This window comes from Sebastes umbrosus, chromosome 13 (genome assembly GCF_015220745.1).
Source record: "Sebastes umbrosus isolate fSebUmb1 chromosome 13, fSebUmb1.pri, whole genome shotgun sequence".
NCBI classification, from domain to species: domain Eukaryota; kingdom Metazoa; phylum Chordata; class Actinopteri; order Perciformes; family Sebastidae; genus Sebastes; species Sebastes umbrosus.
Window position 1 is genome coordinate 802591 of NC_051281.1, and position 25870 is coordinate 828460.

General features: G+C 41.3%; 1 protein-coding gene across 1 annotated transcript; it reads left to right on the plus strand.

Annotated features, from left to right (window-relative positions):
- The first annotated feature begins 980 nt into the window (after positions 1–980).
- On the plus strand, positions 981–25153 carry si:dkey-91i10.3 (cytochrome P450). The gene is made up of 9 exons (XM_037790081.1): positions 981–1325; positions 15556–15746; positions 16961–17160; positions 19273–19470; positions 20500–20663; positions 20738–20904; positions 21354–21435; positions 21568–21774; positions 22492–25153. The coding sequence occupies exons 1-9, from the start codon at positions 1062–1064 to the stop codon at positions 22738–22740; spliced, it is 1722 nt and encodes a 573-aa protein (XP_037646009.1). The 5' UTR covers positions 981–1061; the 3' UTR covers positions 22741–25153.
- The last annotated feature ends 717 nt before the right edge of the window (positions 25154–25870 follow it).

Here is a 25870-nt window from a genome sequence, read left to right on the forward strand (position 1 = left end):
GATCCTATAGATATTGATCGTCTAGTTATTGATCCTGTAGTAATTGATCTTCTAGTTATTGGTCCTCTAGTTATTGATCCTCTAGTTATTGATCCTGTAGTTATTGATCCTATAGATATTGATCGTCTAGTTATTGATCCTGTAGTAATTGATCTTCTAGTTATTGGTCCTCTAGTTATTGATCCTATAGATATTGATCGTCTAGTTATTGATCCTGTAGTAATTGATCTTCTAGTTATTGATCCTCTAGTTATTGATCCTCTAGTTATTGATCCTGTAGTTATTGATCCTCTAGTTATTGATCCTCTAGTTATTGATCCTGTAGTTATTGATCCTCTAGTTATTGATCCTCTAGTTATTGATCCTGTAGTTATTGATCCTCTAGTTATTGATCCTCTAGTTATTGATCCTGTAGTTATTGATCCTCTAGTTATTGATCCTGTAGATATTGAACTTGTAGTTATTGATCTTTTAGTAACTGATCTGGTTTTATAGAAGCTCAGTTATGTTTTAGTACTCGTCTCTGTTTGTTGTTCTCGTGATGATAAACAGCTTCGTGTTAGTCAAACATCTGTGAGGTTTATGATCTGACAGCCTCTCAAAGTCCACCCCGTCATTACGCGCTCCGTGCGCCAGCAGCTCCATTCTTCTTCTGCCTGTCAGACAGACTGTCAGACAGACAGACTGTCAGACAGACAGACTGTCAGACAGACTGAGTGTCAGACAGACAGACTGTCAGACAGACTGAGTGTCAGACAGACAGACTGACTGTCAGACAGACAGACTGTCAGACAGACTGACTGTCAGACAGACAGACAGACTGTCAGACAGACTGAGTGTCAGACTGAGTGTCAGACAGACAGACTGTCAGACAGACTGAGTGTCAGACAGACAGACAGACAGACTGTCAGACAGACAGACTGTCAGACAGACTGAGTGTCAGACAGACAGACAGACTGTCAGACAGACAGACTGTCAGACAGACAGACTGTCAGACAGACTGAGTGTCGGTCGGTTGGAGCTCAGACAACAGCAGACTAACAGCCCGTTTATCCGGTAACATGCTCAGGAGATGTGCGCTGAACCGGCAGCAGCTGGAGGCGATCCATAGACTGAGACCTGGACCTGGAGGGACGTATGGGGACCGGATCCACCGCCGTGTCGCATCCACCTCCAGAACCAGCAGCAGCAGCACCGGAACCGGCACCGTGATGTCTGACACCGTCAGACAGAAGACTATGGAGGATCTAGGCGGACCGAGTTTCCTGACCACATTGAACTGGCTCTTTGTGAAGGGCTACTTCCAGACCAGCCAGCAGATGCAGGTTAGTGAACTACTGTATATCTGTCTTCACTTTGCATCCACTGCAACACAAGTTAAATGATTGTATATATAAAGTTCACTAAGTCTTTATGCATGCACCCCTTAAAGGATAGAGAGGATATACCAGGTGCATGAATTTATATTTTTATAAAAAATAAAAAAGAACAATAATAATTATTATAATAATAATTATTATTATTGTCATTATTTGGATTATTATTTGTATTGTTATTATTTATTTTTTATTATTATTATTATTATTATTATTATGTATTCATGTATGATCACAATATTCTTGTTGAATCCTCTTTATTAAATCTTTGCTTTTTATTGTTTCTTTAAGAAAAATGACAAAAACAAATTAAACCATAACAAATAAAGTATGTTCAAATAATAACAGATAGTAAATAGAATAGAACTGTAAATTGGAAAACAAAGTATTCAAAAACAAGGGAGGAGGAAAAAAACAAATAAAATAAATAAGAAATATTGAACAATTAAAATTAAAAAATATAATAAATTAAAAAATAAAATTATTATTATTATTATTTTTTTATTATTATTATTATTATTATTATTATTATTATTATTATTATAAAGAGATACAAATAAATGAATAAAATAAATTCACACAGCAGATTCCCAACACCTTCTTATATCCCTGTGGTCCCGCTTCCTCATGAATTCACCCCACAGGACGGAGAGATAGAACATACTGTGTGTTTAAGACACGTTTAGAAAAGACTAAATAAAACAGAATATAATAATAACATGTTAAACCCTGAGAGGCCGTTCATGCAGGGCCGGCTCCAACCCTTCTGGGGCCCTAGAGGCCACATTCAGATCTGGAGCCCCCCACCCCCCATAGGGTACGGGTTTAACCCACCAGAATCTCGACCGTATAGCCTCGTAGACCGCAACAGACATCAGATAGCACCATGGTTTTAAGACAAATATTACGATTTTTATTCTCATAAATACAACTATATTTATCATAATATAAATAAACAAGTTGGTTTAAAAGTGTTCACTCAGTTAAATTTATACTTTTATTAAGAAATAAGTGAGAACGAGAGTTACAGGAGTGAAAAGTGTTTTTATTTATTTATTTATTTGTTACCTCGATGCAGAAAATGACGAAGGGCGCCCACTGTCATTTCTTTTTTTAAATATATTTTTTATTTTTTTATATTTTTTATTTTTTTATATTTTTTATTTTTTTAGAGGGCGAGAAAGAGAGAAAAAATAAGAATGCTTTCAATCAGTCATATTTATCTCTGTTTTATCTCTTTTTGGTAAATGAATAAGAGTTGTATGAAGGTGGAGACAGTCTGTAACCATAACTGTACTGAAGTGTGATTAGTATCATCCAGACCTCTCAGGTCCTCTGGATCTGGTCTGCTTAGTGTCCCCTGGACCAGGTCTGCTTAGTGTCCTCTGGATCTGGTCTGCTTAGTGTCCTCTGGATCTGGTCTGCTTAGTGTCCTCTGGATCAGGTCTGCTTAGTGTCCTCTGGACCAGGTCTGCTTAGTGTCCTCTGGATCTGGTCTGCTTAGTGTCCTCTGGATCTGGTCTGCTTAGTGTCCTCTGGATCTGGTCTGCTTAGTGTCCCCTGGACCAGGTCTGCTTAGTGTCCTCTGGACCAGGTCTGCTTAGTGTCCTCTGGATCAGGTCTGCTTAGTGTCCCCTGGACCAGGTCTGCTTAGTGTCCTCTGGACCAGGTCTGCTTAGTGTCCTCTGGATCAGGTCTGCTTAGTGTCCTCTGGATTTGGTCTGCTTAGTGTCCTCTGGATCAGGTCTGCTTAGTGTCCTCTGGATCAGGTCTGCTTAGTGTCCTCTGGATCAGGTCTGCTTAGTGTCCCCTGGACCAGGTCTGCTTAGTGTCCTCTGGACCAGGTCTGCTTAGTGTCCTCTGGATCAGGTCTGCTTAGTGTCCTCTGGATTTGGTCTGCTTAGTGTCCTCTGGATCAGGTCTGCTTAGTGTCCTCTGGATCAGGTCTGCTTAGTGTCCTCTGGATCAGGTCTGCTTAGTGTCCTCTGGATCTGGTCTGCTTAGTGTCCCCTGGACCAGGTCTGCTTAGTGTCCTCTGGACCAGGTCTGCTTAGTGTCCTCTGGATCTGGTCTGCTTAGTGTCCTCTGGATCTGGTCTGCTTAGTGTCCTCTGGATCTGGTCTGCTTAGTGTCCCCTGGACCAGGTCTGCTTAGTGTCCTCTGGACCAGGTCTGCTTAGTGTCCTCTGGATCAGGTCTGCTTAGTGTCCCCTGGACCAGGTCTGCTTAGTGTCCTCTGGACCAGGTCTGCTTAGTGTCCTCTGGATCAGGTCTGCTTAGTGTCCTCTGGATTTGGTCTGCTTAGTGTCCTCTGGATCAGGTCTGCTTAGTGTCCTCTGGATCAGGTCTGCTTAGTGTCCTCTGGATCAGGTCTGCTTAGTGTCCCCTGGACCAGGTCTGCTTAGTGTCCTCTGGACCAGGTCTGCTTAGTGTCCTCTGGATCAGGTCTGCTTAGTGTCCTCTGGATTTGGTCTGCTTAGTGTCCTCTGGATCAGGTCTGCTTAGTGTCCTCTGGATCAGGTCTGCTTAGTGTCCTCTGGATCAGGTCTGCTTAGTGTCCTCTGGATCAGGTCTGCTTAGTGTCCCCTGGACCAGGTCTGCTTAGTGTCCTCTGGACCAGGTCTGCTTAGTGTCCTCTGGATCTGGTCTGCTTAGTGTCCTCTGGATCTGGTCTGCTTAGTGTCCTCTGGATCTGGTCTGCTTAGTGTCCCCTGGACCAGGTCTGCTTAGTGTCCTCTGGACCAGGTCTGCTTAGTGTCCTCTGGATCAGGTCTGCTTAGTGTCCCCTGGACCAGGTCTGCTTAGTGTCCTCTGGACCAGGTCTGCTTAGTGTCCTCTGGATCAGGTCTGCTTAGTGTCCTCTGGATGTGGTCTGCTTAGTGTCCTCTGGATCAGGTCTGCTTAGTGTCCTCTGGATCAGGTCTGCTTAGAGTCCTCTGGATCAGGTCTGCTTAGTGTCCCCTGGACCAGGTCTGCTTAGTGTCCTCTGGACCAGGTCTGCTTAGTGTCCCCTGGACCAGGTCTGCTTAGTGTCCTCTGGATCAGGTCTGCTTAGTGTCCCCTGGACCAGGTCTGCTTAGTGTCCTCTGGATCAGGTCTGCTTAGTGTCCTCTGGATTTGGTCTGCTTAGTGTCCTCTGGATCAGGTCTGCTTAGTGTCCTCTGGATCAGGTCTGCTTAGTGTCCTCTGGATCAGGTCTGCTTAGTGTCCCCTGGACCAGGTCTGCTTAGTGTCCTCTGGACCAGGTCTGCTTAGTGTCCTCTGGATCAGGTCTGCTTAGTGTCCTCTGGATTTGGTCTGCTTAGTGTCCTCTGGATCAGGTCTGCTTAGTGTCCTCTGGATCAGGTCTGCTTAGTGTCCTCTGGATCAGGTCTGCTTAGTGTCCTCTGGATCTGGTCTGCTTAGTGTCCCCTGGAACAGGTCTGCTTAGTGTCCTCTGGACCAGGTCTGCTTAGTGTCCTCTGGATCTGGTCTGCTTAGTGTCCTCTGGATCTGGTCTGCTTAGTGTCCTCTGGATCTGGTCTGCTTAGTGTCCCCTGGACCAGGTCTGCTTAGTGTCCTCTGGACCAGGTCTGCTTAGTGTCCTCTGGATCAGGTCTGCTTAGTGTCCCCTGGACCAGGTCTGCTTAGTGTCCTCTGGACCAGGTCTGCTTAGTGTCCTCTGGATCAGGTCTGCTTAGTGTCCTCTGGATTTGGTCTGCTTAGTGTCCTCTGGATCAGGTCTGCTTAGTGTCCTCTGGATCAGGTCTGCTTAGTGTCCTCTGGATCAGGTCTGCTTAGTGTCCCCTGGACCAGGTCTGCTTAGTGTCCTCTGGACCAGGTCTGCTTAGTGTCCCCTGGACCAGGTCTGCTTAGTGTCCTCTGGATCAGGTCTGCTTAGTGTCCCCTGGACCAGGTCTGCTTAGTGTCCTCTGGATCAGGTCTGCTTAGTGTCCCCTGGACCAGGTCTGCTTAGTGTCCCCTGGATCAGGTCTGCTTAGTGTCCCCTGGACCAGGTCTGCTTAGTGTCCTCTGGATCAGGTCTGCTTAGTGTCCTCTGGATCAGGTCTGCTTAGTGTCCTCTGGATCAGGTCTGCTTAGTGTCCTCTGGATCAGGTCTGCTTAGTGTCCTCTGGATCAGGTCTGCTTAGTGTCCTCTGGATCAGGTCTGCTTAGTGTCCTCTGGATCAGGTCTGCTTAGTGTCCTCTGGACCAGGTCTGCTTAGTGTCCTCTGGATCAGGTCTGCTTAGTGTCCTCTGGATCAGGTCTGCTTAGTGTCCCCAGAGTCAGAACTAAACAGATAAAGCTGCCTTGCCTATTACATTAATTTGAATGATCATATGTGAGTTATTAACATATCAATATGTCTTTGTTAAATATCAGTTTATTGTCAATAATGAATTAAACATATTTGCAGATTATAAGAGTTATAGATTTGTTAGATTAGAACATAATTTATTAATTACTATACAGAAGGTTAACTATGAAGTCTTCTGTTAGAAGAAGAACTGATCCTCTTCATGATGATGTGAACCTCTCATGGTGGTCCCCGAACCCTACTTTGAGAATCACTGACCTAAATTACTAAACTATATCACTTCACTTGTGTCTATTAATACATTAATACTCTATTAATACATTAATACTCTATTAATACAGACTGCTGGTTTACAGCAGATATTCACTCAGATGCAGAGTCATGTAGTGGAGCGGCTAACATCCATTTTTCAGTCAAATCATGCAAATAGTGATACAAGCACCACATTTGGCAGGATGATTCCCAAGGGGTCACTTAGCAAATATAAACGATCGGCCACTTGAAAATCCAAGATGGCCACCAAATTGACCTGCCGTTAATGGTTTCTCTCATAGAAATTCATCTACTTGGTCAATTTGAGTGATCTTGGTGTCAAATTATGTGTTTTCTAGCATGCTGGATTTTATTTTGATAGTTTTAATAATTTTGATATGCAATATGGCGGCCATTTTTAAGATGGTTGTCAAATTTACTCGCGGAGAATGTTTTTCTTAAAGAAATGCATGTACTTGGTCAACTTGAATGATTGTGATATAGAATTATATGTTTTCTGGTATGCTATCTAATTTTACAGCTTTAACATCCTCCAATACGTTTTTTTTACTTTTGTGTGTCCGGTGAGTCTTTGCTTTGTGGTGTTTGCTTTGTGGTGTTTGCATGGCTCAATTGGCTTGTAGGCCTACTGTTGCAGATATCAATAGCTGCTGTTGCCATAGGTGTAGGGGCTTAGTGGTAGAGGTAGTACCTTTGTTTCAGAAGTCAGCCACATCCTCCAGGATGGACTACTGGCACTGGTTCTCACTACTTGCCCAACTCTCACCTATGGCTCCATGAAGTTGCTAGTGCACGGCAACGGTCACACCCCAGGACACCATGTTGGCTCATGGGCTGAACTAGGTGAGGGTAGCACACAGAGAGTCTCTCTGTGATGGAGTATGTCTAGCTCTAAATGTCAAAGTGCATAGAGTCAACGAACCAGCCATCTTTATCCATAAGGTTCCAACCCAACTGCCAGAATTGTCACAACAGCAGAGAACTGTAAAGGAGTGATTGTCGGGCACTACCAGGGCATACTGGTGACAATCGCTGCTGTGTAACTCAGAATGGGGTTTAACATCAGCTAAGTAGGATTCAGCATTATACTTAGTGTCCCAAATGCTGCTTACTACCAACCCCTGATCAGTTTTAAGCAGCCACACCTGAATCGACAGGATGTGCAAGCGCGGGAGAGCCATGCCGAGGATAATGGGGTTTCAGTTATCCAGATAGTGTACAGATTGCGTAAAATAATGCATGAACCTAGCTATATCCCATACAAGAAAGTGCCTATGATACAGGGTGGTAAAAGGATAAACCTTCGACCCTAAACATCACAATGGCTTTAAACCAAAAATCAACTGAAAAATGTTGACACACTGACTGGGCCAAGTTTTGCCTTTGTCAAATGGACAAGAATGAGGGCCTTACTTCTCCACATATAAATCCCAACAAAAGAGTAGGTGATGGGTACAGCCTCTTGGCAAGGAAAATTCCCAGATTCCATGCAGTCAGTCAGCTACCAGTCAAGCGTGACCCAACAAGACTAGACGACGGTAGTGGGATAGAGGAAACCTTGATGAAGAAATAACACCAAGTTACAAAGAGCTGAAAAGAGATCAACCCCTTCAACTGTTACAGATGAGAACAGCTGCAACAAAATACCACGGAGGGTCAGAGATACTCTATCCCCCAAATGCTTTCTGTGCGAGGAAGAAGGGGGCAACTTAAGATAAGCAATGACCATGAAAATGAATGAAAGACTAAATGACTGTGCAAAACTTTCAGTGATGGAAAGCGCCTTCTCAAACTGAGTGCTGGAGATGTCATCCTGCTTGCTTGGCTGCTCTGTACAAACGAGAACGAGCCTATCTGAATGCCCAACAGCTGCAGAAGAAAGAAGAGCTGGCCCAGAAGAAGGAAGCAAATATGGAGAAGCAGTCCACCTGGCAAAGATTGCTCAGATGATACGTCGTGACATGTTTCAGCATAAATCAGAATTCAACAGCACGTCTCATGATGGGTACCTTGAAGATACCGTCACACCATTCCTGCTTCAGTTTGTATGTATGATTGAACATGGAGTTGATATCAAGTCACAACTCCAGAATGGCGCATCAAAATCTGACTTTGCAACTGTTACAGTACAGCTGTTTTGCCAAATACAGGGAAGGATTGCAGGTCCACAGGCACTCCAAGGACAGGAAGACACCTTTTGCTATGTATGTTGGCCTGTCTGTGTTTGCCAAGACCAGAAAGAGGCAACTGATATATATGTTGGTGTGGGAACCTCATGGATAAAGATGGCTGGTTCGTTGACTCTATGCACTTTGAAATTTGGAGCTAGAAATACTCCATCACAGAGAGACTCTGTGTGTGCTACCCTCACCTAGTTCAGCCCGTGAGCCAACATGGTGTCCCGGGGTGTGGCCGTTGCCGTGCACTAGCAACTTCATGGAGCCATAGGTGAGATTTGGGCAGGTAGTGAGAACCAATGCCAGTAGTCCATCCTGGAGGATGTGGCTGACTTCTGAAACAAAGGTACTACCTCTACCACTAAGCCCCTACACCTATGGCAACAGCAGCTATTGATATCTGCAACAGTAGGCCTACAAGCCAATTGAGCCATGCAAACACCACAAAGCAAACACCACAAAGCAAAGACTCACCGGACACACAAAAGTAAAAAAAACGTATTGGAGGATGTTAAAGCTGTAAAAATTATTAGATTAGATAGCATACCAGAAAACATATAATTCTACATCACAATCATTCAAGTTGACCAAGTACATGCATTTCTTTAAGAAAAACATTCTCCGCAAGTAAATTTGACAACCATCTTGAAAAATGGCCGCCATATTGAAGTTAAAAATTGTTAAAACTATCAAAATAAGATCCAACATGCTAGAAAACACATAATTTGACACCAAGATCACTCAAATTGACCAAGTAGATGAATTTCTATGAGAGAAACCATTAACGGCAGGTCAATTTGGTGGCCATCTTGAAAAATGGCCGCCATCTTGGATTTTCAAGTGGCCGATCGTTTATATTTGCTAAGTGACCTCTCGGGAATCATCATGCCAAATTTGGTGCTTGTATCACTATTTGCATGATTTTTCCACTATCCGCTCCACTAATGGAGATGAATTATATATTATTATAATTATATCTGAGCTGCAGCAGAGATACTCTCTGCAGAAACACAGAAACACAGAAACACAGATACACAGATACACAGATACACAGAAACACAGAAACACAGAAACACAGATACACAGAAACACAGAAACACAGAAACACAGAAACACAGAAACACAGATACACAGAAACACAGAAACACAGAAACACAGAAACACAGAAACACAGAAACACAGATACACAGATACACAGAAACACAGATACTGACGGAACACAGAGCTCTCTGTTCTCTCTGTTCTCTCTCTCTGTTCTCTCTCTCTCTGTTCTCTCTGTTCTCTCTGTTCTCACTGTTCTCTCTGTTCTCTGTTCTCTCGGTTCTCTCTCTCTGTTCTCTCTCTCTCTGTTCTCTCTGTTCTCTCTCTCTGTTCTCTCTGTTCTCTCTCTCTCTGTTCTCACTGTTCTCTCTGTTCTCTGCTCTCTCGGTTCTCTCTCTCTCTCTCTGTTCTCTCTCTCTCTGTTCTCTCTGTTCTCTCTCTCTGTTCTCTCTCTCTCTGTTCTCTCTCTCTGTTCTCTCTCTCTCTGTTCTCTCTCTCTGTTCTCTCTCTCTGTTCTCTCTGTTCTCTCTGTTCTCTCTCTCTCTGTTCTCTCTGTTCTCTCTCTCTGTTCTCTCTCTCTCTGTTCTCTCGGTTCTCTCTGTTCTCTCTCGGTTCTCTCTCTCTCTCTCTGTTCTCTGTTCTCTCGGTTCTTTCTCTCTCTCGGTTCTCTCTCTCTCTGTTCTCTCGGTTCTCTCTCTCTGTTCTCTCTCTCTCTGTTCTCTCGGTTCTCTCTGTTCTCTCTCGGTTCTCTCTCTCTCTCTCTGTTCTCTCTGTTCTCTCTCTCTGTTCTCTCTGTTCTCTCTCTCTCTGTTCTCACTGTTCTCTCTGTTCTCTGTTCTCTCGGTTCTCTCTCTCTCTCTCTGTTCTCTCTCTCTCTGTTCTCTCTGTTCTCTCTCTCTGTTCTCTCTCTCTCTGTTCTCTCTCTCTGTTCTCTCTCTCTCTGTTCTCTCTCTCTGTTCTCTCTCTCTGTTCTCTCTGTTCTCTCTGTTCTCTCTCTCTGTTCTCTCTGTTCTCTCTCTCTGTTCTCTCTCTCTCTGTTCTCTCTGTTCTCTCTCTCTCTGTTCTCTCTGTTCTCTCTCTCTGTTCTCTCGGTTCTCTCTGTTCTCTCTCGGTTCTCTCTCTCTCTCTCTGTTCTCTGTTCTCTCGGTTCTTTCTCTCTCTCGGTTCTCTCTCTCTCTGTTCTCTCGGTTCTCTCTCTCTGTTCTCTCTCTCTCTGTTCTCTCGGTTCTCTCTGTTCTCTCTCGGTTCTCTCTCTCTCTCTCTGTTCTCTCTGTTCTCTCTCTCTGTTCTCTCTGTTCTCTCTCTCTCTGTTCTCACTGTTCTCTCTGTTCTCTGTTCTCTCGGTTCTCTCTCTCTCTCTCTGTTCTCTCTCTCTCTGTTCTCTCTGTTCTCTCTCTCTGTTCTCTCTCTCTCTGTTCTCTCTCTCTGTTCTCTCTCTCTCTGTTCTCTCTCTCTGTTCTCTCTCTCTGTTCTCTCTGTTCTCTCTGTTCTCTCTCTCTCTGTTCTCTCTGTTCTCTCTCTCTGTTCTCTCTCTCTCTGTTCTCTCGGTTCTCTCTGTTCTCTCTCGGTTCTCTCTCTCTCTCTCTGTTCTCTGTTCTCTCGGTTCTTTCTCTCTCTCGGTTCTCTCTCTCTCTCTGTTCTCTCGGTTCTCTCTCTCTGTTCTCTCTCTCTCTGTTCTCTCGGTTCTCTCTGTTCTCTCTCGGTTCTCTCTCTCTCTCTCTGTTCTCTCTGTTCTCTCTCTCTGTTCTCTCTGTTCTCTCTCTCTCTGTTCTCACTGTTCTCTCTGTTCTCTGTTCTCTCGGTTCTCTCTCTCTCTCTCTGTTCTCTCTCTCTCTGTTCTCTCTGTTCTCTCTCTCTGTTCTCTCTCTCTCTGTTCTCTCTCTCTGTTCTCTCTCTCTCTGTTCTCTCTCTCTGTTCTCTCTCTCTGTTCTCTCTGTTCTCTCTGTTCTCTCTCTCTCTGTTCTCTCTGTTCTCTCTCTCTGTTCTCTCTCTCTCTGTTCTCTCTGTTCTCTCTCTCTGTTCTCTCTCTCTCTGTTCTCTCTGTTCTCTCTTTCTGTTCTCTCTGTTCTCTCTCTCTCTGTTCTCTCTCTCTGTTCTCTTTGTTCTCTCTGTTCTCTCTCTCTCTGTTCTCTCTGTTCTCTCTCTCTCTGTTCTCTCTCTCTCTGTTCTCTCTCTCTGTTCTCTCTGTTCTCTCTCTCTGTTCTCTCTCTCTCTGTTCTCTCTGTTCTCTCTCTCTCTGTTCTCTCTGTTCTCTCTCTCTGTTCTCTCGGTTCTCTCTGTTCTCTCTCGGTTCTCTCTCTCTCTCTCTGTTCTCTGTTCTCTCGGTTCTTTCTCTCTCTCGGTTCTCTCTCTCTCTGTTCTCTCGGTTCTCTCTCTCTGTTCTCTCTCTCTCTCTCTGTTCTCTCTCTCTGTTCTCTCTCTCTCTGTTCTCTCTGTTCTACTCTGTTCTCTCTTGTTCTCTCTGGTTCTCTCTTGTCTCTCTGGTTCTCTCTGGTTCTCTTGTTCTCTTTCCTGGTTCTCTCTTGGTCTCTCTTGTTCTCTGTTCTCTCTTGTTCTCTCTGGTTTTCTCTTGTTCTCTCTTGTTCTCTCTTGTTCTACTCTGTTCTCTCTTGTTCTCTCTCTGTTCTCTCTGGTTCTACTCTGTTCTCTCTTGTTCTCTCTGTTCTCTCTTGTTCTCTCTGTTCTCTCTTATTCTACTCTGTTCTCTCTCTGTTCTCTCTGGTTCTCTCTTGTTCTCTCTTGTTCTCTCTGTTCTCTCTTGTTCTCTCTGTTCTCTCTTGTTCTCTCTGGTTCTCTCTTGTTCTACTCTGTTCTCTCTTGTTCTACTCTGTTCTCTCTTGTTCTCTCTGGTTCTACTCTGTTCTCTCTGGTTCTCTCTTGTTCTCTCTGTTCTCTCTGTTCTCTCTTGTTCTCTCTGGTTCTCTCTTGTTCTCTCTGGTCTCTCTTGTTCTCTCTGTTCTCTCTGTTCTCTCTTGTTCTCTCTTGTTCTCTCTGGTTCTCCTCTTGTTCTCTCTGGTTCTCTCTTGTTCTCTCTGGTTCTCTCTTGTTCTCTCTGGTTCTTCTCTTGTTCTCGTCTGTTCTCTCTGGTTCTCTCTTGTTCTCTCTTGTTCTCTCTGTTTTCTGTCTTGTTCTCTCTTGTTCTACTCTTGTTCTCTCTTGTTCTCTCTGGTTCTCTCTTGTTCTCTCTGGTTCTCTCTTGTTCTCTCTGTTCTCTCTGGTTCTCTCTTGTTCTCTCTGGTTCTCTCTTGTTCTCTCTTGTTCTCTCTTGTTCTCTCTTGTTCTCTCTGGTTCTCTCTTGTTCTCTCTGGTTCTCTCTGGTTCTCTCTTGTTCTCTCTGTTCTCTCTTGTTTTCTCTTGTTCTCTCTGTTCTCTCTGTTCTCTCTTCTCTTGTTTTCTATTGTTCTCTCTGTTCTCTCTTGTTCTCTCTGGTTCTCTCTTGTTCTCTCTTGTTCTCTCTGGTTCTCTCTTGTTCTATCGTGTTCTCTCTGGTTCTCTCTTGTTCTCTCTTGTTCTCTCTGTTCTCTCTTGTTCTCTCTGTTCTCTCTTGTTTCTCTCTGGTTCTCTCTGTTCTCTCTTGTTCTCTCTTGTTCCAGTCTGTTCTCTCTTGTTCTCTCTTGTTCTCTCTGGTTCTCTCTGGTTCTCTCTTGTTCTCTCTGGTTCTCTCTGGTTCTCTCTTGTTCTCTCTTGTTCTACTCTGTTCTCTCTTGTTCTCTCTGGTTTCTCTCTGTTCTCTCTTGTTCTCTCTTGTTCTCTCTTGTTCTACTCTGTTCTCTCTGGTTCTCTCTTGTTCTCTTCTGGTTCTCTCTGTTCTCTCTGTTCTCTCGGTTCTCTCTTTTCTCTCTCTCTCTGTTCTCTCTCTCTCTGCTCTCTCTGTTCTCTCGGTTCTCTCTGTTCTCTCTCTGTTCTCTCTCTCTCTGTTCTCTCTGTTCTCTCGGTTCTCTCTGTTCTCTCTCTCTGTTCTCTCTCTGTTCTCTGTTCTCTCTGTTCTCTCTGTTCTCTCTCTCTGTTCTCTCTCTCTCTGTTCTCTCGGTTCTCTCTGTTCTCTCTGTTCTCTCTGTTCTCTCTCGGTTCTCTCTGTTCTCTCTGTTCTCTCTGTTCTCTCGGTTCTCTCTGTTCTCTCTGTTCTCTCTGTTCTCTCTCTCTCTGTTCTCTCGGTTCTCTCTGTTCTCTCTCTCTCTGTTCTCTCTGTTCTCTCGGTTCTCTCTGTTCTCTCTCTGTTCTCTCTGTTCTCTCGGTTCTCTCTGTTCTCTCTCTGTTCTCTCTGTTCTCTCGGTTCTCTCTGTTCTCTCTCTGTTCTCTCTGGTTCTCTCTTGTTCTCTCTCTGTTCTCTCGTGTTCTCTCTGGTTCTCTCTCTCTCTGTCCTCTCTGGTCTCTCTTGTTCTACTCGGTTCTTCATCGTGTTCTCTCTTGTCTCTCTCCTCTGTTCTCTAGTCTCCGTCTCTCCTTGTTCTATCTCTTGTCTCTTTCTCTCTGTTCTCTCTGTTTCTCTCTTGTCTACTCTGTTCCTCTATTGTAGCTCTCTTGTTCTCTCTGGTTCTTCTCGTGTTCTCCTCTGTTCTCTCTGTTTCTGTCTGGTTCTCTCTTGTCCTCGCTTGTTCTCTCTTGTTCTCATCTTGTTCGCTCTCTCTTGTTCTAGTCCTTGTTCTCTCGTTCTCTCTTGTTCTCTCTCTCTGTTCTCCTATCTCTGTTCTGTCTTGTTCTCTCTCTCTGTTCTCTCGTCACTCTGTTCTCTCTGGTTCTCTCTCTGTGTTCTCTCTGGTTTCCTCTTGTTCTACATCTCGTGTTCTACTCTCTGTTCTCTCTTGTTCTCTCTCTCTGTTCTCTCTCTCTCTCTGTTCTCTCTCTCTCTGTTCTCTCTGTTCTCTCTCTCTCTGTTCTCTCTGTTCTCTCTCGGTTCTCTCTCTCTCTCTCTGTTCTCTCTGTTCTCTCTCTCTCTGTTCTCTCTCTCTCTGTTCTCTCTCTCTGTTCTCTCTCTCTCTGTTCTCTCTCTCTGTTCTCTCTCTCTGTTCTCTCTGTTCTCTCTCTCTGTTCTCTCTCTCTCTGTTCTCTCTCTCTGTTCTCTCTCTCTGTTCTCTCTGTTCTCTCTGTTCTCTCTCTCTCTGTTCTCTCTGTTCTCTCTCTCTCTGTTCTCTCTGTTCTCTCTGTTCTCTCTCTCTCTGTTCTCTCTGTTCTCTCTGTTCTCTCTCTCTGTTCTCTCTCTCTCTGTTCTCTCTGTTCTCTCTCTCTCTGTTCTCTCGGTTCTCTCTGTTCTCTCTCGGTTCTCTCTCTCTCTCTCTGTTCTCTCTGTTCTCTCTCTCTCTGTTCTCTCTCTCTGTTCTCTCTGTTCTCTCTGTTCTCTCTCTCTCTGTTCTCTCTGTTCTCTCTCTCTCTGTTCTCTCTCTCTCTGTTCTCTCTGTTCTCTCTGTTCTCTCTCTCTCTGTTCTCTCTGTTCTCTCTCTCTCTGTTCTCTCTCTCTCTGTTCTCTCTCTCTGTTCTCTCTGTTCTCTCTCTCTGTTCTCTCTCTCTCTGTTCTCTCTGTTCTCTCTCTCTCTGTTCTCTCGGTTCTCTCTGTTCTCTCTCGGTTCTCTCTCTCTCTCTCTGTTCTCTCTGTTCTCTCTCTCTCTGTTCTCTCTCTCTGTTCTCTCTGTTCTCTCTGTTCTCTCTCTCTCTGTTCTCTCGGTTCTCTCTGTTCTCTCTCGGTTCTCTCTCTCTCTCTCTGTTCTCTCTGTTCTCTCTCTCTCTGTTCTCTCTCTCTGTTCTCTCTGTTCTCTCTGTTCTCTCTCTCTCTGTTCTCTCTGTTCTCTCTCAGTGTAAATCATGAAAAGCAGTCAGGAGGAAGTGGGATAATGTTTCTGGGAAGACAAGTTGCTGCAACTATTTCAAATGTTTTTGTTTCTTTATTTCTTCCCCTCCACTGTTAGTTTGTTTTTTGGTGGAGGATATTTAACCCTCTGAGACCCACAATAGAGCTGTTTTAGTCTTCTTTAGGGGGGTACAGGGGGTGTTTAGGGGGAGATAGCAGGTCAACAGTAGACGTCACATAGAAGTGGTGAAGATCATCTGAAAGCTGAGAACCTGAACATTAATTTGAGATGCTTTTATTTAGTTTTTATATTTTTTTACTAATTAATTTATTTTAATTGTTTAATTTTGTAATTTTATTTTATTTTCTTCCCTCTCCCAACAATCAGTGCAGCTACAGTCTCTCCAAAACAGCATCATACTAAGGCATTATTATTATTTATGCAAAGAGACAAGTTCTAGTAATGAAGAGGACATTAATTACAGATATTTTATTATATATTATTTCTTTGTATGATTTATGTGAACTGACTCTTTGGAACTGATCATCAGCTGATTGTGTTAAATTCATATTAAATATATAAATATAATATTCTCTCCTAACTGACAGATTGAACACAGCAAGATCTACGGCCCTCTGTGGAAGTCAAAGTACGGCCCGCTGGTGGTGGTGAACGTGGCCAGTCCCGAGCTGATCGAGCAGGTTCTGAGGCAGGAGGGGAGGCACCCGGTCCGGACCGACATGCTCCACTGGAGGAGCTACCGGGAGCTCCGGAACCAGGCCCAGGGACCCCTGACAGAGTGAGTAGAACCAACCCATAGAGCCTCTAGATTCACAGTTAGTTGAATATAATTCTGCTGTCATGAGTTGAGCTTAAAGGTCACAGAGTTCATAAAAACCCAGAGTGGGAGGGCCGAGACTCAGACATCGTAATAAATCTGACATTAAGTCCCGTCAGTCCCAAACAGACACGAGGACGATGATTATCTTCTGTTATTGTCTAACAGCAGCTGATATCCGGTTCTTCCCGTCAGACTTGTAGCGGTAGCTCTCGTCATGGTTGGCGAATGTTGTGACATCAGAGCGCTGCAGACGCATTAGACGAGCCTGCACCCTGATCCGTAAACTACCTGACGCTTTCAGCTGGTTCTACCATGTTTCATCCAGTAGTTTAGTAGTTTAGAACAAAGGACGAGGAACCAGATGTTCTCGGCTCTGGTTTTAAGACAATTGTTGGAGAACAATGGAGCTCTATGAGTCAGACAATGAGTCAGGCTCTGGATACACACAATACCTGCTAGTAGATACAGTCGCTGTTGTTGTTTTTCTCAAACGTTTTTCAGACTTTTTTTAGACTTTTTTTCAGAAAAAATAAAATATAAAAAATAAAATAAATAATAATAATAATAATAATAATAATAATAATAATAATAATAATATTATTATTATTATCATTATTATTTTTATTGTTATTTATTATTATTATCATATGTATTCATTTACTCATGTATGATCACAATATTCTTGTTGAATCCTCTTTTTTAAATCTTGCTTTTTATTGTTTCTTTAAGAAAAATGGCAAAACAAACTAAACCATAACAAATAAAGAATGTACAAATAATAACAGATAGTAACTGTAAATTGGAAAAAAAGTATTCAAAAACAAGGGAGGAGGAAAAAAACAAATAAAATATATAAATAAATAAGAAATATAGAAAAAAATAAAATTAAAAAATATAATAAATTAAAAAATAAAATTATTATTATATAGAGATACAAATCATAATATAATAAATTCACACCTTCTTATATCCCTGTGGTCCCGCTTCCACATTAACTCACCCCAAAGGACGGATAGATAGAACATACTGTGTGTTTAAGACACGTTTAGAAAAGACTAAATAAAACAGAATATAAAAATAACATGTTAAACCCAGTTAACTCTGGTATTGTTTCAGTTTGGTATTAAACAACTTGATGTCATTGTGTTCCTGTTATTGATCCTGGTTGGTAGGATGGGGGCCAAATGGCAGCGGATCCGCAGCATCCTGAATCCTCGAATGTTGAAGCCCAAACACGTCTCGTGCTACGCCGGCACCGTCAACGAGGTGGTGACCGACTTCATCCAGCAAGTGGCCTGGCTGAGGGAAACCAGCGGCGGGGGAGTCATGGTCAACGACCTCACCACTGAACTCTACAAGTTCTCCTTCGAAGGTCAGCAGACAATAAACGCATGAAATCAGCTGTTAACACATCTTCATTAGTAATATAGAGGGAACTATAGTTAGTTATAGTTAATGCTTAAATACATCTGACATTAATTAAATCAAACTGCTATAATTTAACGCAACTTTGATATAAAACGTTCAAAGTCTTCTGCACTATTTTTTATTTCTGTTAATCTTCACAAAAGAGGTTCGTCAATCATTTCATCATCGAATGTTTATTCTAAAAGAACACCGAACTGAACAGGAAGTAACTAGAACACCTGAACAACAGATAGAGTTTAAGATAACACAGTTTCTATTGTGTAACAGAGGAAGAAGTTCTCAGATCCTTCAGTAAAAATAGAAATACCACAGTCTAGAAATACAGGTAAATGTCCTGAATCCACTGTTACTGAAGTAAAAGTACCGAATATTATCAGCAGAATGTACTTCATGTATCAGTCAGAGTATCAGAGTGTGTGTGTGTGTGTGTGTGTGTGTGAGCCGTCAGGGTGTCGACTTTGACACAGTTGTTGAGTCTTTTGGCCTTGACAGCTGATTAGATAAATTATGACCTTTAACCATTTTCTCACAACATTTACACGTCAGGTTGTTGTTTACTCAACATTTTATATACTTTTTGGACATTTTTCAGACTTTTTTTTTCTGGCATTTTTTTCAGGCATTTTTCAGACTTTTTTTTCGGACAATTTTCAGACTTTTCTTTTCGGGCATTTTTCAAACTTTTTTTTCGGACATTTTTTTCAGCCATTTTTCAGACTTTTTTTTCGGACATTTTCTTCAGGCATTTTTCAGACTTTTTTTTTTCCAGGCATTTTTCAGACTTTTTTTTCGGACATTTTTTTCAGGCATTTTTCAGATTTTTTTTTTCCGGACTTTTTTTCAGTCATTTTTCAGACTTTTTTTTCGGATATTTGTCAGACTTTTTTTTCGGGCATTTTTCAAACTTTTTTTTCGGACATGTTTTTCAGGCATTTTTCAGACATTTTTTTCGGACATTTTCTTCAGGCATTTTTCAGACTTTTTTTTCGGACATTTTTTTCAGGCATTTTTCAGATTTTTTTTTTCCGGACTTTTTGTCAGGCAATTTTCAGACTTTTTTTCCGGATATTTGTCAGACTTTTTTTTCGGACAATTTTCAGACTTTTTTTTTCGGGCATTTTTCAAACTTTTTTTCCGGACTTTTTTTTCAGGCATTTTTCAGACTTTTTTTTTCGGGCATTTTTCAAACTTTTTTTCCGGACTTTTTTTTCAGGCATTTTTCAGACTTTTTGTTTCGGGCATTTTTTTCAGGCATTTTTCAGACTTTTTTTTCGGACATTTTTTTCAGGCATTTTTCAGACTTTTTTCAGGCATTTTTCAGATTTTTTTTTTCTGGAATTTTTTTCAGGCATTTTTCAGACTTTTTTTTGGATATTTGTCAGACTTTTTTTTGGACATTTTTCAGACTTTTTTTTGGATATTTGTCAGACTTTTTTTCAGACATTTTTTCAGGCATTTTTCAGACTTTTTTTTCGGACATTTTTTTCAGGCATTTTTCAGATTTTTTTTTTCCGGACTTTTTTTCAGGCAATTTTCAGACTTTTTTTCCGGATATTTGTCAGACTTTTTTTTCGGACAATTTTCAGACTTTTTTTTCCAGGCATTTTTCAAACTTTTTTTTCAGACATTTTTTCAGGCATTTTTCAGACTTTTTTTCGGATATTTTTCAGACATTTTTTCAGACATTTTTCAGACTTTTTTTTGGACGCGTTTTTTTATTATCGCGTTAACTTTGACAGCCCTATAATTAACACGATGAAGTGTCAATGAAGTTTAAAAACGACAATGTGTGGTTATACAGAGGTTTATGTGCTGGTCTGAGCCACGCTAGTTCAGTATTTATGCTAAGCTAAGCTAACTGGATGTAGCTGCATAAGTAACGGACAGACATGACCGCGTTACCGATCTTTTCATCTAACTCTTGGCAAGAAAGCGAATAAGCAAATTTTCAAAAAGATGGAACGATAAGACCAGTGCATGTTCTATTAAAGCACCTGCTCTGTCCCACAGTATCTGTATAATAATAATAATCTAATAACTGCACCTTTAAATGCAGGAATCTGCTCAGTGCTGTTTGAGACCCGTATGGGCAGCATGAACGAGGTGGTGCCCGAGGAAACTCAGAAGTTCATCGTCTCCGTGGGGGAAATGTTCCGTCTCTCCCAGGTCATCGTCTTCTTCCCAAAGTCCTTCTGGCCCTACTTGCCCTTCTGGAAGCAGTTCGTGGCAGTCTGGGATCATCTCTTCAAAGTCGGTGAGCAGCTTTCATCATCAACCAGCGGATTAAACAGTGCAGCATGTTTTCCCTCATTTATTCACGCCTCGGTTTAATTTTCCCCTTTTATTTATTTGTGTATTTATTTTTATAATTTCTTTTAATTAATTAATTAATTTTTAAAATTTTTAAATTTTTTATTTATTCATTCATTTTGCATTTATAAATAATAATAATAATAATAAATGCAAAAAGTAATGCATGAATAAAACTAAATGCATAAATAAATAAATGTACAGATTTATAAATTAATAAAAATAAATATATCCATTTAAAAATAAATATCTAAATAATAAATGCAAAAATTAAAAATAAAGGCATAAATAAAAAAATGAAAAAAATAAATACATTTATAAATGAATAAAAATAAATACAAATATATATATAAATAAAGATAAATATATACATTTAAAAATTAATAAATAAATAAATAATAAATGCAAAAATAAATGCAGAAATGAAAATAAATAAATAAATAATACATAAATAAATACATACATTTAAAAATAAATAAATAAAAATAAATGCAAAAATAAATGCATAAATGATAAATAAATAAAAAATGCAAAATAAATACATTTATAAATTAATAAAAATAAATACATACATACATACATTTAAAAATAAATAATAAATGCAAAAATAAATGCAAAAAAAATAAATATATTCATAAAAATAAAAACAAATAAATTATAAATCAATAATTATTTATTTATTGATTTATTTTTTATTTTGGCAGGTTCCATCCTCCGTACTTGTGGGGTCCTTGTGGTGTTAGTGTCCTGGATCAGCCATTTTTCTGCCACTCCCCGTCACTGATTGTTGTCACAAAAGGTTACTAAAGCTCAGTTTTCAAGGCCGTTCACATTATCTGTGGTGACTCCCTCAAACGTCCCAAAGTCCACCTCCCCTTAGAGAGAATGTTTCCTTTGCCATCTAGTGGACGAACGTGTGGAGCCTGTTAGTGCTGCTGGTTCTCCCATCACAGATGTCTCTTGTGTCTCGTAGCTGAAGAGCTGATACAGCAGAAGATAGAGCAGATCCAGGAGCAGGTTCACCTGGACCAGAACGTGGAGGGAGCGTACCTGACTCACCTGCTGCTCAGCGACCAGATGACGGTCACTGAGATCCTGGGCAGCATCATGGAGCTGCTGCTGGCTGGAGTCGACACAGTGAGTACATATGGTTATGTACAGGAAGTAGATAGTTTTACTAGACGTCACTAAGACGTTCCTCTCTGTTCCAGACCTCCAACACCATCTCCTGGTCTCTGTACCTACTGGCCAAGGAGCCACAGATCCAGGAACAGCTGTACCAGGAAGTGATCGCTGTTTGCCCCGGAGACAAGGTGCCAAACAGCGAGGACATCGCTCAGATGCCCTACCTGAAGGCCATCGTCAGAGAGACGCTACGGTCAGACGGGGTTGAGTTCATTCTCATTCAGAGATTACATTAACAGGGAGGGAGGGACGTAGGGAGGGAGGGAGGTAGTGAAGGAGGGCGGTAGGGAGGTAGGGAGGGAGGTAGGGAGGTAGGTAGTGAGGGAGGTAGGGAGGGAGGTAGTTAGGTAGGTAGGGAGGTAGGTAGTGAGGGAGGTAGTGAGCGAGGTAGGGAGGGAGGTAGGGAGGTAGTGAAGGAGGTAGGGAGGTAGGTAGTGAGGGAGGTAGTGAGCGAGGTAGGAGGTAGGGAGGTAGGGAGGTAGTGAAGGAGGTAAGGAGGTAGATGGGTGGGTAGGTAGTGAAGGAGGTAAGGAGGTAAGGTAGGGTAGGTAGTGAACTGTATAGTTGTAATAAATAAAAGTTGTCCTTTGCCGAACAAACAGGTGAAACTTTAGTCGCTCCTCGCTGTGTTCTGGTCACCAGAATGTATCCGGTGGTTCCAGGAAACGCCAGAGTGGCCGTTGAAGGTGAGATGGTGGTCGGAGATCATCTCTTCCCCAAAAACGTGAGACACTCGTCAGACACCACCCTGAAACGTTCAGTAATAATCACTCAGCTCTAACAGCTCTACTGACTGGTCTGTACGGTACGTATTAAAGTCCAGTGTTTCACTAACCTGATGAAATGTGTCTCTCAGACGCTGTTCCACCTCTGCCACTACGCCGCCTCCTACGATGAGAACATCTTCCCCGACCCCCACGTCTTCCTGCCGCAGCGCTGGCTCCGAGGGGCCGAGGAGAAGGCCCAGCGGCATCCGTTCGGCTCGCTGCCGTTCGGGTTCGGGATCCGGGCGTGTCTGGGCCGACGGGTGGCCGAGCTGGAGATGTACCTCCTCCTGTCCAGGGTGAGAACGGCTCGGTGCCGCCCGAACACTACGAGACTGACTCCCTCTCACGTCTAAACACAACGTGTCTGAATACCAGAGTTTTAGTCTCTCATTTATCGTATTCATTACTTTTGTAAACACTTCTGCGAGCACAATGTTTTAAATTAAACACACAGGTTGCTGAACGCCACCGCCCGGGGCCGCTTCCTGATAACGGACGTCTCGTTGGGCGTTATCACTACTTATGTTACATTACATATAAATAGGAATTTGCATTGACACAATAATCTTCTTTGGCTCAATAAAATATCTGGAAAAAAAAACAAAACACTTTGCATAAAATCTAACGTCTCAGCTTTTCCTTCTCGGTGGTGAAGATCGTTGAAGCTCCAGGACACGTTTGCATCGGTGACTTTGAATGAACCCAGACCAACATCTGAGCGTTACAACCTCGTCAACAGAGCGAGTTTAACTCTTAATACTGTTTTCATTCCCTGGAAATCAGTCATCTGTCATCTCCATTCAGAGAGGCATCGACCCTTAGAGACTGTCCAACCAGAGCTCAGAGGTCTGGCTGTTCTTCTGTTAGTGTTGGACACAAACCTGAAACCACAAACCAGTCGTCTGACTTCTCAGATAGAATCCGTCAGCTGCTGATCATTAACCATAAATCAACATGCTGCCAAGAGTCCCGTCTCTACCTGACCTAACGCTCTCTCTGTTTTCATGTTGAAGTTGATCAAAACACTACGAGTTGAGGGGAGATCCTGCAGGAACCATCGTGAAGTCGTTCACCAGAACCTTGCTGTGTCCCGCCAAACCCATCAACCTGCAGTTCCTGGACCGGCGGCGGCAGCGGGGGGGCGAGGAGGAGGAGGAAGGGAGGCCCAGAGCTGCTTCTCTTTGAGCTGTTTGATATTCACACGGTGTTTCCTGACTCTCACCGAGCACACAGAGGAATGCACCTCAACAGCAGCTGAATGAACGAGGCTGTATTCACATTATAACGCTGTATACTGAATATATATAAAGAGAGAGTTTGATTGTTGTTTCATGTAAATATTGAACCTCTTCCAGGGATTGATTTAGTTTCACTTCCACTAACGCTGTTTGTTCAGTAGAAAGAGTCCAAACCTGATAATAACACCAGGACTGACTGACGGGTCGTCTCTGTGTTCTCATGTTTCTGTTTGCTTTAGTTTCACCAACACCAAAAGTCAAAGTGTTTATTGTCATGTGAACAGATAAAACAAGTTCACCTGCACAATGAAACTCTTCTTTACCCTCCGCTCTGAGTGTCGTTTACAAGGAAGTACAAAGTATGATACAATACAAGAAAATAGAGACAGAAAGAAAGGACACTATATTGCACCAGATTGATGCATTTATTAAAATGTACAAAATGTTCTTCTGGGTAGGGTGAGATCCCAACAAACCAAATGTGGGACAGACAAAGAGTATGTTTGTGTTGGACGATGTGGGACGATGTGGGACGATGTGGGACACGAGGCTGAGAGGTAGTCTACAGTTTAGATATCATGTCACACTCTGAGAAAGAAATCCGTATAAAATCAGATAATGTCCTGGCAGGAAATCACCAGGACATTTTCCGTCAAGTTTACAGACATTTTCTTCAACACTAAACTGTAAATCTCTGTAGTCTCAGCAGCCCGACCTTTACATTCTGGAGGGAAAAAAGACGCTAACGCTGCATTTATACGTTACCTAACGGTCTCTGTGGACCGCCTGAGACTAAAACTGGAGCTAACTCTACCTGACGTCCTCTGAAATCTAAAATATAAACTTTGGTAAAACGTAAACTACAATAACAAACTTGCTTTAGTCTCAAAATGAGTCAGCAACATATTCCTGTGTATCTGGTAACGTTAACGGTTGACAACAGCTGAACTAAACAACAAAACAGCTCTCCAACTAAAACGACACCGAGCTAACGTTAAGTCCTGAACATGAATCACCCTGGTTGGACATTAATTGTTGATTTTTTACCACAGAAGTGTGAGAAAAGTTTCTCCAAATCCGAAATGTGAACTTAACTTTGCGGTGTGTGATGGTCTCTGCCTCTTCTGCCGGAGGTTCTTGTTCCCACAATGCAATGCGTGTTTAAAAATAGGGGTAAAACTCCTGTGAAAAATCGATACAGAAAATTCCTTCATTGTAACGCGGTACACTGACCCGTATCTCTACGGACTTCTCTCAGAGTGTATCTAACTTAAATAATCAACATTTCTATTCTATCTTGTAGCATCTCTATGCTTTAATGCCTGAATGCATTCAGAGATCTGCACGTCTCTCTTTGAGCCGCACGTTTCTTGTGAGACTCACGTGAACCGTGTCGCTTCATGTCGTATTCCCCCCGTGTGTTAAACTGAAAAATAACTGTCAAATGTCACAAATAATTTCATCAAATGTCATTCTTATAAATACTTCTAAGTAGTTTCACAGAAGCTCTGTGGAGCTCTCTGGTGAAGAGGGAGGAGATAAACACACACAATACTTGTTAGTAGCATCAATTCATTGTTGAGGTGTTTCCATCATTGGATTTGTTTAAAATAAGAAAATGATTACTCGGAGACAGTCCTAAGAATTGGTAAGGTTAAAGATCAGGTGTGAGACCCAGAGGGGCTTATAATAATTATAGTAGTATAATTATACGAGCTCTTTCTACAGTCAAAAGGGCACATGTGAAGTCTAATCTGATCCAGAGTTATTAATAAAAACCCAAAGACTCTCCGTTGAACACACTCAGCTGTTTGGAGTCAAAAGGGCGTCAGTGCACTTAAGAAAAAATAAAAATATTTTTTTAAATAAATGTCAAAATATTGTTCATTCAGAACATCATCATCCACGTGTTAATGACGTTTTAATATTCAAGATTAAATTTAGTGAACAAAGTAAAGAAGTGTCTTTTTCCTCTGGCTCTCCTGTAAAGTCGGTGAAACATCATTTAACGCCCGTCTGGTTCTCATCACCAATACAAGTGATTTATTTTCCTTTCAAGTCATTTAAAACTAATATTTTTACTGTACGTATTAAAAACCATCCAGACCCCGAGTGTTGAGGAAGCTAAAATAAAAAATAAAAGCGTTGGCAGTGAGGTTAATGTGTTAATTATTCTTTAGACAGACGTTTACTGCCAGGTTTTAGTGTACATAAAGGAATGTATTTTTAGGTTTTAAGAGTGTTTATTGTTGTAATTGTTTTATGATTAAAATGTTATTTGTACAGCACAAAACTTCATCTAATAAAAGATCCACAACAGGAAGTTTCTAAACCAGCAAACGCTCTCCGTCCAACAATAGAAGTGTCATGCTGTTTGAATCTTCATGTCATGTTTCTCCTGATTTTGACTAATAAAGGCAGAAATGTTCTAAATGTGTATTCTTATAAGTGTTGCTTTTTTTATTATTATTATTTTTATACATGACTGCACAATCAAATAAAATACAATAAATGAGTGATTGATAAAATAACAATAAAATTTAATACAATTTGATAGCTTAAATACAATAAAATAATTTATTAATAAAATAATAAAATAGAATACAATTTTTCAACCTAAATACAATAAAATAAGTGATTAATAAAATAATACAATAGAATACAATTTTTCATCCTAAATACAATAAAATAAGTGATTAATAAAACAACAATAACATTTAATTAAATGTTACAACTTAAATTCAATAAAATAAGTTATTAAAATAATAAATTAGAATACAATTTTACAGCTTAAATTCAATAAGTGATTAATAATATAACAATAAAATAGAATTAAATTGTACACCTTAAATACACTAAAATAATAAAATAGAATACTATTTTAAATCTTAAATACAATTAAATAAGTGATTAATAAAATAACAATAAAAGACAACAACAAATTTAAACTTAAATATAATTTAAAAAAGTGATTCATAAAATAACAATTAAATAGAAAATAATTTTAAAACAATATTATATTGTAAATGTGACACCCACTAAATGGATAGTTTTTTTGATAGTGAATTAATTACTTTTATTTCTTTGAATATTGCTTTATTTTCATCTGCCAGTTCTGTTAAATCAGTGTCATTTCAGCTGCTCACCACAGGAG

Bases quoted from the DNA above. Each gene is read 5' to 3' on its own strand.
- si:dkey-91i10.3 (XM_037790081.1), top strand. From the start codon at position 1,062: ATGCTCAGGAGATGTGCGCTGAACCGGCAGCAGCTGGAGGCGATCCAT. The intron at 1,326-15,555 runs GTTAGTGAACTA...CCTAACTGACAG, and splicing joins AGACCAGCCAGCAGATGCAG to ATTGAACACAGCAAGATCTA. The intron at 21,436-21,567 runs GTGAGACACTCG...TGTGTCTCTCAG, and splicing joins ATCATCTCTTCCCCAAAAAC to ACGCTGTTCCACCTCTGCCA.